General features: G+C 36.2%; 2 protein-coding genes across 5 annotated transcripts in view; one reads left to right on the top strand and one right to left on the bottom strand.

The window, feature by feature from the left end:
* The first annotated feature begins 446 nt into the window (after window positions 1–446).
* On the top strand, window positions 447–4,298 carry LOC111435149. Of its 3 annotated transcripts, none has more exons than XM_023072499.1 (8): window positions 447–649; window positions 805–1,041; window positions 1,214–1,393; window positions 1,498–1,569; window positions 1,692–1,891; window positions 2,008–2,423; window positions 2,753–2,937; window positions 3,773–4,298. In XM_023072499.1, exons 2-8 carry the CDS (start codon window positions 960–962, stop codon window positions 4,189–4,191), a joined length of 1,554 nt encoding a protein of 517 aa, XP_022928267.1. In that variant the 5' UTR covers window positions 447–649; window positions 805–959; the 3' UTR covers window positions 4,192–4,298. The 3 variants fall into 3 exon arrangements, with proteins under 3 accessions (XP_022928267.1, XP_022928266.1, XP_022928268.1); XM_023072500.1 differs by lacking the exon at window positions 447–649 and having other exon boundaries at window positions 712–894; window positions 978–1,041; XM_023072498.1 differs by lacking the exon at window positions 447–649 and having other exon boundaries at window positions 711–1,041.
* A 798-nt stretch (window positions 4,299–5,096) lies between these two features.
* LOC111435151 (V-type proton ATPase subunit B 2) overlaps window positions 5,097–9,878 on the bottom strand; it is a 5,886-nt gene continuing 1,104 nt past the window's right edge. The window contains exons 2-16 of one of the 2 annotated variants that reach the window (XM_023072502.1): window positions 9,751–9,818; window positions 9,551–9,606; window positions 9,373–9,471; window positions 9,115–9,174; window positions 8,496–8,607; window positions 8,182–8,390; window positions 7,631–7,759; window positions 7,414–7,551; window positions 6,799–6,949; window positions 6,619–6,701; window positions 6,153–6,200; window positions 6,008–6,061; window positions 5,830–5,913; window positions 5,528–5,737; window positions 5,097–5,393 (exon numbers count right to left, since the gene is read on the bottom strand). In XM_023072502.1, coding sequence (XP_022928270.1) covers window positions 5,552–5,737; window positions 5,830–5,913; window positions 6,008–6,061; window positions 6,153–6,200; window positions 6,619–6,701; window positions 6,799–6,949; window positions 7,414–7,551; window positions 7,631–7,759; window positions 8,182–8,390; window positions 8,496–8,607; window positions 9,115–9,174; window positions 9,373–9,471; window positions 9,551–9,606; window positions 9,751–9,808 — 1,467 coding nt within the window. In that variant the 5' untranslated portion in view covers window positions 9,809–9,818 and the 3' untranslated portion in view covers window positions 5,097–5,393; window positions 5,528–5,551. Of the gene's footprint in view, window positions 5,738–5,829; window positions 5,914–6,007; window positions 6,062–6,152; window positions 6,201–6,618; window positions 6,702–6,798; window positions 6,950–7,413; window positions 7,552–7,630; window positions 7,760–8,181; window positions 8,391–8,495; window positions 8,608–9,114; window positions 9,175–9,372; window positions 9,472–9,550; window positions 9,607–9,750; window positions 9,819–9,878 lie in introns of both variants that reach the window. The other variant, XM_023072501.1, reaches the window with a different exon arrangement.

Genomic DNA, 9,878 nt, shown 5'->3' with positions numbered 1-9,878 from the left:
ATTTTTAAAAAAAAAAAAAAAAAAAAAAAATCACGTACTCAAACTAAAAATTCAATAAATCACTTAAAAAACATCGGGTGAAAAATCTGATTTATCTACTCAGCACATCTTTTCAATAAAAAAAAAAAAGTCACAATAATATTTTTTTTTCAGGCCATTTTTTATTAACTAGGCACAAATGAGCCCATTATTTTAAGGGAGTATATTGGTAAAAAAAAATTATACAACAAATTTAATAATGAAAAAACTCAAATAAAAGAAGTTATTAGTTCTAATTTTAGAATAAATCACAAATTTAATTTTTTTTTTATTTGAAGAAAATTAGAAATTTGTTTATATCGTTTTTTTTTATTATTAAACTATATGATTTGATAATTAAAAAACTCATAAATTAATTTTGGTAGGGATGTATGGTTTATTTATTTATTTATTATTTTTTTTTTTAAAAAAAAGATAGACGAAGCTTGTAATTTTAACTCGAGTCATCAGATCCCGGAAGTATCTTCATCCATTTTACGAGCAATTGTTCATCAAAATCCGGGCAAATGTTCATACAGTGATGAGGCAAGGCCAAGGAAAGGCGAAACAAATTTCACTACTGGCAATTGATTCCTGATAGAGCCCTCGAAATTCCATCTCGGAGTATTGTGTATTGTTTTCTTCAAATTCATACTTCATTTCCGTGCTTCAGATTTCAGATGCCGACACTTGCCGCTTCAATTTCAGCTTCTGTATCACTTTCTGTTGATTCCACGTGTTCCGCAGATCTGAGCTTTCTTCCGTTGTTGTGTTTTTAATTTTCAGAATCGTCTGGTAACAGTTTGCGTATAAGAGATTGAAACGGAAGGTTGGGCTAGCGGAGAGATCTTCATTCTGAGGACGCCAAATTTAAATGTGGATTTGTTTTTATTTTCTTGCTTGTCTTATTGTCGTATAAATGAGAAGTTGAGATTGTAATTATGGAAAGCGAATTCCAGAGATCGTTTTCTTCGCGGGTGAACCGTAGAGGAGATCGTAATATTCAAAATCTGCACCCTAAAGGTAATTTCAAAATGTTTGGTCTCATTCTGCTGCATTTTTACGCAATTCCATCCGTCGGTTATGTTATCTGAGTTCTGATGAAGATTAAGATATTTGTTTCTTGGATTTTGGATATTCTCTCTTGGATCAACTGTTCAAGAAAAATGAAAATGTTTGGTTGTGGTGATTGCAGATGTTGAAGGAGGTTTAATTTCTCCTGGAAAGTTGCCTGCGGATTACCCAATGAAGATTTTTTGGAAGAAGGGGTTTATTCGATTATTTCTTGTGGGTGGAATTTTATGGATGTTGCTGATTCTCATTGCCTCCCTCTTTCATGTTTGGTCTTGCCATTCTTCCATCACTTTTTTCTCCGGTATTTTGATAACTATTTATGTCCTTGGTGGTTTGAGCCTTGTTTCAAGATCAAATATTTTGTGATTTGATGCTTAATATGATTTTTTGTTTCTTGAAATACAGCTATGTGTAATAAAGATAGTAAAGTTTTCACAATCTTGGACTCAATGGGATTCATGGTGAAGGCACAACACCGTAAGATTGTGCAATCGGTTTTTCGTGTCTGTTTAGAACTTGGGTTTTCGTTGTCATATCAAAATAAAGTGGAGAAAACTTAGTGTTTAGGTACTGATATTTATATTGATATATATACTTAGGTTGTTCGATTCCCTTAGTGGATGAAGCTGATAGAGTAGTCATTCCGAAAGGAAGAACTCGAGATGAAATTGTCAAAAAACTTGTCTACATCACCGAAGATGAGTACTCGTTAAATGGATCTCAAACATCCCCGCTGTTTGGAGGACACCAGAACTGGACTCAAAGAGAGGAAAGCTTTAAACTAAAGCCAACCATGAAGGTGGGAGAGAATGTGTATTGTGTTTGTATCCTCATCCTGTTAGCTTCATTGCTTTCCTTGGAGTTTCCTTTATTGATTGTAAGATTAGTTGGTCACTACTTGTGTTTCTAAATCAGGTGCATTGCGGTTTTATGCGAAATGGTGGGGCTGAAATGGTTGCTGCTGATATCAAGTATGTCAAGAAGTGTAGGTTTGTGGTTGCCTCTGGAATTTTTGATGGATATGATGTTCCTCAACAGCCTTCAAATATAAGTGTTCGCTCTAAAGATCTATTCTGCTTCCTTATGGTGGTGGATGAGATTTCTATGCAATTTATAAGAGAGAATGTTACCATTGAGGTGGATAACGATGGAGGAAAATGGGTTGGTATTTGGCGCCTCATTCTACTGAAGCATCCACCCTATGATGAGCCACGAAGAAATGGAAAGGTTCCGAAGATAATAACTCATCGATTGTTCCCTCAAGCACAGTATAGTATCTGGATTGATGGTAAAATGGAGCTGATAGTTGACCCTTTGCTCATTCTAGAAAGGTATTGTTTTTATGAAAATTTAGCGTTGTGATTCCCCACATTCTATTATTTTAATTTACATTCATTTCCATTAAGATATCATTTGACATGCTTACAATTTACAGCAAAGCCAAAAGGGTATCGTTTGTGTTAAATTATCATAACTGGGTGAATCCAATTTCTTTCTGGTTACTGTCTGTAAGGGGAGTCTTTATTGCTTTATAAGCAGGAGTGTGAAACATGTTAATTCATTCCAGAAATCCGTTTGAGATAAGGATGATGGAACTTCTCCAAACACTTCCTCTGATCTGTAAGCGTTCTTCGTAATTTACTTTTCATGCCCACTGCAGATACTTGTGGCGTGGGAATCATACCTTTGCCATTGCGCAACATAAGCATCATCGTAGTATCTATGAAGAGGCTGATTCCAATAAGCGAAGGAAGCGATATGCTCGTCCTCTTATTGACCTTCACATGAAAATATACCGTTATGAAGGAATGGAACCATGGAGTCCAGAGAAGAAAACTGTCAGTGGTAAGTCATGGCCATCCTTACCAGATTTCATTATTATTATTATTATTACTATTTTTGCTTTGAAGTCATTTGGTTCTCTTAGGACTATTTTGTCTGTAATATGTGAAATTAGAAATTCGACATAGAGAGGAAGAGTCCTGTGGAAGGCTCGTTTTTTCGCTATCTTAGCGGAATTTGGCTTGAGAAGAACAGTAGAATCTTTAGAGTGGTTAGAGGTCTGGTGATAAGCCTAGGTAATTTAGTATAACTCGTACTTGTGGGTGTCCGTGAATCAGATTTCTTGTAATTATCAACTTGGCATCATTCTCTTGGATTGAAACCTGTTTTTGTGATTAGTTGTGGGTATTTTTATCGGTGAACCTTTTTTTTGTGTGCTCGTGTTCATGCTTTCTACACAATCTTTGTGTGCTCTTGTGTTCATGCTTTCTGCACAACCTTTGTGTGTGTAGCAGCCCAAATCCATCGCTAGCAGATAACTGTCCGCCTTGGCCTGTTACGTATTGTCATCAGCCTCACGATTTTAATACGCGTCTGTTAGGGGGCGGTGAACTTCGACTGTTACAAATGGTAACAGAGCTAGTCACCGGGCGGTGTGCCTGCGAGGATGCTGGGCCCAAGGGAGTTGGATTATGAGATCCCACATCAGTTGGAGAGGAGAATGAATCATTCCTTATAAGGGTGTGGAAACCTTTCTGTAGTAGAAGCGTTTTAAAACCGTGAGGCTAACAAGGATACGTAATGAGCCAAAGTGGACAATATTTGCTAGCGTGGTCTTGGACTATTATAGTGTGTGTCCACAAAAATGTTGTCCTGATCCAAATTTTCAAAAATGCAGATGTTCCAGAGGGAGCCATTATTATAAGGGAACATACAGCAATGAGTAATTTGTTTAGCTGCCTATGGTTCAACGAAGTTCACATGTTCACACCAAGAGACCAACTGAGTTTCGGGTACGTGGTATACAGGCTAGGCGATTCTTTCAAGTATTTCATGTTTCCGAATTGTGAGTATTACTCGCTTTTTATTTTGCACCCACATACGAGAGAGCACTCTTCTCTGATAGAGTGGGTTAAAGATTGGGATCAACTTAAGGGGAAGATGAGCAGCATGAAAGAGTATAAACAATGGAAGAAGCGTAACCCGTCGACGAGTTTGATAGAGACGAAGGGAGGATTAGGTTTGTGGACTACTTACCCTGGAAACCTTGATTCAGTTGTACTCCCATCTGTGGTGAGATCATCAAAAGCAGGATGAACTTTGATTCTAAATTTGTTATTTACCTTACTTTATTCTGAAGGAAATGATGAAGAAATTTTGCCATTCCAGTTCTTTCCCATATATATTCATCATAGACTTGGTCACATCTTATCTCTCTGTGGCTGTGACCTTTTTTTGGGTTTTAGAGGTAGTGATGTAAGATTCTTTATAAACATGTTTTTTTGTTATAACTTTTGTAAAATTATTATTGTCGAAGGATTTTTTTTTTTTTTTTTTTTTTTTCCAAAACTATTCTCATAAGAATTGCAGGTAGAAAATGCAATTTCTCTCGGATATTGAAAAGTCCAAAAGGAAAAACTCAAAGAGGACAATATTTGTTAGCAGTGGGTTTGGGCGTTTACAAATGGTTGGGTTGGGGTGTTTACAAATGGTATCAGAGCCAGAGCGCTCAGTGTGCTAGAAGGGATGTTGAACCCCTAAGGAGGTGGATTGTGGGATCCCACATCCTTGCTAGAGATGTTTAGGCGTTTACAAATGGTTGGGTTTGGGTGTTTACAAATGGTATCAAAGCTAGAGCTCAGTGTGCTAGAAGGGATGCGGAACCCTGAGAGGGTGGATTGTGGGATCCCACATCCTTGCTAGATCTCCAAGGGGCTTGCTAGATCTCTAAGGGGGGTGGATTGTGAGATCCCATATCAATTGGAGGGAAACGAGTGTCGATGAGGATGTTAGGCTAGTTGATTGTGAGATATGAACAAAATATTCTTTACAACGGTGTGAAAACATCTCCCTAGTATATGCATTTTAAAATTCTAAGAGGAAGCCGGAAAGGGACAGCCCAAAAAGAACCATATCAGCTAGAAGTAAAAGATCTAGCAAAAGAATAGAATAATATCTATAGAGTTATAAAGCTGTAACACTTAGAATACAATAAATGCAAATTAGAACACAACAAACTGAGCTTATTCATAATAACATCAAACTGAATTCCTCAGAAATTCTCAAAACTGTTGAAAATACACGATGTAATATCAACTTACACAATAAATAGACAAGAACAGGAATTGGATTAGGGCCTTTCTAGAATTTAGATGATGCCCTATTAGTTGTTGAGCTGATGCAACAATCCAACAAAAATAATTAAACATAATACAGAAACTGGAAGAAGAGGTCGATGTGATTGCTAAAAGAATGTTGTTCCCATTCTGACTGACTTTTGCTTGGAAAGAGAGGCTCAACTGTGACAATGAGATGGAAACACAACTTTTTTATTCTTTTCACTCTGAATTTATGCAATATGGAGAGAGAACGAAGGGAATGAAAATAAGATTTCTCAAAGCTCATTACGGTCTATCTATGCGGAGCGTCTTACGGTATATATAAGAGCTTTGGTTCATCAATTTGCAGATTCTCGGCTGTAAAACTGATCAAGAGTCTTTGCAGGTATACGGTGGAGAAGTTCACGAGGGAAAATACGAAGCAGTGTCCATGCCAGATCGAGCGATTGGAAAATGTTTCGAGTGTCGTAAGCTCCTTGACTCACAAACTTCCTCTCAAATTTGTCCAAAAACTCTAAATAGAGCTGTTTCCAGAACGCATTGTTAGTTCCTTGTGAGATGGAATTTTTCATTGTAAAACAATTCCTCATGGGAAAATGAAAGAAAGATAGATTACCAGATCCTCAGAAGAGAGCGCTTCTTCTCCGACCACGGCTTTCATTGCCTGAACATCCTTTCCAATTGCATAATTTGCATAGAGCTGTGCGTTTTCCCCGAGCATGGATAATTTAAGTCGGATCGCCTTTATTACTAGCTCAAAGATGGAATGTAAAACTATTACAAAGAAAGCTAACCTGGTTGGATACATCAGCATGATCCCTACGGGTCATTCCCTCACCAATAGCACTCTGCAGGGACAGAAGAAAGTTTTAGAGTACATAATGAATTTGTCTATGCTTCTAAACTACCATAAAAGAAACATTGTGCAAGAAAAATTACCTTCATAAGACGAGACAATGAAGGAAGGACATTAATTGGTGGGTATATCTGGCCAAGCCAAGAAGATAATTTCAGTTTCGAAGTAAAATGGAGTAACAATTATCTTTCATAGACTATGATCATAAATTCCAAGATCATGAAAAAGTAACTTCATATTTCTGGCAGCCAGCAGACAAGTAGAGTATTTTTCCATTTGGGGATAACATTTCATGAATTGACTGACAACTTATCAAAATTGAGGCAGTATGTTACTGTTAGTTTCTTAAAAAGAATGGCCCAGCCAAATGATGGATGGATTACTTTAAAATTAGAAAAATGTAGTACACTCAGCTATACAACTAGACAGATAGATATGGAATGCTTTCGCTAACGAGTATCTACAAGAGCATCTAATGGTTGATTATTTTTTAAATTGCATCGAGTAAAAACGTTAATATAAATAAATCCCCAAGCTCCATAAACTCACCTGTCTGTTATAGAGCTGCCTATCGATGTAAATCTGTCCCTCAGTAATATAGCCAGTAAGATCGGGAGTAGGATGTGTAATATCTGATCACCCCAAAACGCCAAGACAATCAATTAAAACGCCAAAAGTACAAAAATATTTACTTAATACGACAATAAATATAGCTTGAGAAAGCATTACCATCGTTTGGCATGGTTAGGATTGGGATTTGAGTGATGGATCCTTTACGTCCTTCAATACGTCCAGCTCGCTCATAGATTGTAGCAAGATCAGTATACATATAACCAGGGTATCCACGCCTTCCAGGTACTTCCTCTCGTGCAGCAGACACCTGCAAAAGAAGTCAATTATATATTTGTCTTTTGAACTATTTTCTTCTAATTCCCCTTCTTGGCAGATCTTAAACGCTCCCAATCAAAACTACTAGAATTCTGCATGAATTTTGAATTATTTTGAAACTCTTAGAAGTGATCTTTTAATAAATTTAACAGATTTAAATGCTTGGTAAATTAACTTGAGAAGCAAAAAGGGTAAACTAAATTAACTGAGATATCAAGTTTCTTCACTAAAAGAACTCCATTGATTGTATATCAGTTAGTTAAAAAAAAGTTGTCATCAACTGAAAACAATCTTTTAAGGGGGAAAAGAACTGTAGTACTAAAAGATAAGATATAGCTCAGCCGAATTCCAATATTAAATAAAATTAAAAAAGATCCGCTATCATCTAGGACATGTCCTGTATTTCTTATTGCATTTGGTTTTGCAAACTAAAAATTAAATACATCATTGCATTACCTCTCGAAGGGCATCAGCATAAGAACTCATATCTGTCAGTATGACGAGAACATGCTTCCCACATTCATAAGCCAAATATTCAGCAGTGGTAAGAGCGATACGAGGAGTGATAATACGCTCAATTGTAGGATCATTAGCCTGTAGAACAGCACGGCCTCCATATTTAAGAATAAATAATCGTAACAAAGATTCATTAATTGATGTAGAAAAAAAGTACCAGGTTCAGAAATAGGGTCACTCTCTCCATTGAACCATTTTCCTCAAAATCACGTTTAAAAAATTGAGCAGTCTCCATGTTAACACCCATAGCGGCAAAAACAATGGCAAAGTTGTCCTCTTCACCACCCTGTAAATCAAAAACTTGTGTTTATTTCATTTATATTATATAAATATAAAAAAATACTAACCACTATAACAAGCATCAACGTTATAAAATTAACAAGCCAAGGAACTGCTGCTGAGAACCAATGACCAATTACCCAGTTCGCATATATTTCAGTATTGCAGTAACTCGCATGCAATTGCAAATTTGACTTGAAAAGCTTGGAGATTATATTCATTCTTAATTCAATGAAAAACTTCTTCAAACTTGACGATCAAATTCATTATATTTCTAGATTATTAGAAAATTATTGATTGTTGTACACATTATTAAAAAAGTAAATAATAAAAATTTCAAAGTGGATGCCATTTTCCAAACCAACTCATTGAGAAAGAAAAACATAAAATAAACGCATGCCTGCAAAATTATACGGCTATAGTCTGTACCTCAAGAAGATCTTTAGATTTCTCCAACCGCTTTACCAAGCCAGCCTGACGACATATCTGGGCAGCAATTTCATTGTGAGGAAGACCCGCAGCTGAGAAAAGTGGGATCTTTTGTCCTCTAGCAATGGAATTCATGACATCAATTGTAGAAATCCCCGTCTGTATCATCTCTTCGGGATAAGTTCTTTCACTAGGGTTTATAGAACTCCCTAAGGAAGAAGAATAGCACATGAGGAAAATAAAATATAATAAATTGTGAATTTATGAAAATGGAAAAAGAAGGAAAATGATTTCTCTAGATTCTAACATCACACCAGAAATATCCAAGTAAGCCTCGGGCAGGATAGGAGGACCATTATCAATGGGTTTTCCAGAACCATTAAAAATTCGCCCAAGCATGTCCAAGGAAACTGGAGTTTTCAAAACCTGTAAATATGACATAGAACAGAAGTGATGAGCCATAAAATCAAGTGGCGAACAAGGTCCGATTATCAAAGACCGCAATGAATGAAAAAAAGAAGAAGAAGATATATCCAAGAATCTCTTCTATAACATTATCAATTTCAGTATTAATGTTCCAGTGTCTGGCAGCAGAATTTCCAAAAATTAAATGTCCAAGCAAACATGTATACACGTAACGATGGTGCCATTACAAAATGTAAATAGAACAACGTTTTCCTAGATACCAATTTAGGTACACTTTGGAACAAAACCTTGGACATCGAAAAGCTATGCAGTTGAACCAATCTATAGTCCTTTAATGGGCTTCACTGATTAACCACGCATGATCTTTCCTTTATACAAGTCTCTTGGCAATATGTTCTCTATTCAATCCCTTTACACAAGACTGATAGTTCACGACAAAAACAGAGAGAATTGGATAAATTCATTTGGCAGGATGATTTTAGCCATTTACTCTAATTGGGTCTGTACCTCTCCGGTAAATTGCACAGTTGTATATTTGTTATCAATTCCAGATGTCCCTTCAAAAACCTGGCAATTGAAAACAGCAAAATTCAAATAAAAATATTATAAGTAGATGAACAGCTTTCCATGAATAAACAACATAAAAGAAAGTGAGACAGTACAATCTCAGTAGAAACGTAGCAAGAATTGATCATATCAACATGATCGCAAACCAGTCTGATAGTGAAACTGGAATTAAGACAGAAAACGTATGACGAAAATAACCTGGACAACAGCTTTCTCTCCATCAACTTCCAGGACTTGACCACGCCTGGTTGATCCATCTCCTAGACGAATATTAACAATCTCCTGAAACTTAGGTCCCTGGCAATTTGAGAAATAGAGTCAGTCACGAGATCCTGTATAGAATATAATAGAGGAACTGAAAAGAAAGAATTCAAACCTTGACTTTGTCCAGAATAACCAATGGACCAGCAACACCAGAGACTGTTCTATATTCTGCAACATGAAAACCAATCGAAAAATCATTTACACAGCACAAAAGTTCCAAGAATTCTGCAACTCAAGCTTATATCCAATTTCTCACAATAAAGCTCCAAAAATTGACAAATGAAAGCAAGGATAAGCCACTGAAAAACCTACCCATGCCAATCTCCAGAGTCCCCTCCTCTGCATCGTGATTGTTTTGCTCCATACCCATACTTCAAACACTAGCACACCAAAAAAAAAAAAAAAAAAAAAAAAAAAAAAAAAAAAAAAAAAAAAAAAAA

The sequence above is a fragment of the Cucurbita moschata genome, unplaced genomic scaffold (genome assembly GCF_002738365.1).
Source record: "Cucurbita moschata cultivar Rifu unplaced genomic scaffold, Cmos_1.0 Cmo_Scf00048, whole genome shotgun sequence".
Classification (NCBI taxonomy): Eukaryota; Viridiplantae; Streptophyta; class Magnoliopsida; order Cucurbitales; family Cucurbitaceae; genus Cucurbita; species Cucurbita moschata.
Note: the sequence above shows the minus strand (reverse complement) of the source record. Positions and strands in the feature narration are given on the sequence as shown.

Coding starts and splice junctions, on each gene's coding strand:
- LOC111435149 (XM_023072499.1), top strand. CDS start 960: ATGGAAAGCGAATTCCAGAGATCGTTTTCTTCGCGGGTGAACCGTAGA. Junction 2,424..2,752: donor CCTTTGCTCATTCTAGAAAG/GTATTGTTTTTA, acceptor TGCCCACTGCAG/ATACTTGTGGCGTGGGAATC. Junction 2,938..3,772: donor AGAGAAGAAAACTGTCAGTG/GTAAGTCATGGC, acceptor TCAAAAATGCAG/ATGTTCCAGAGGGAGCCATT.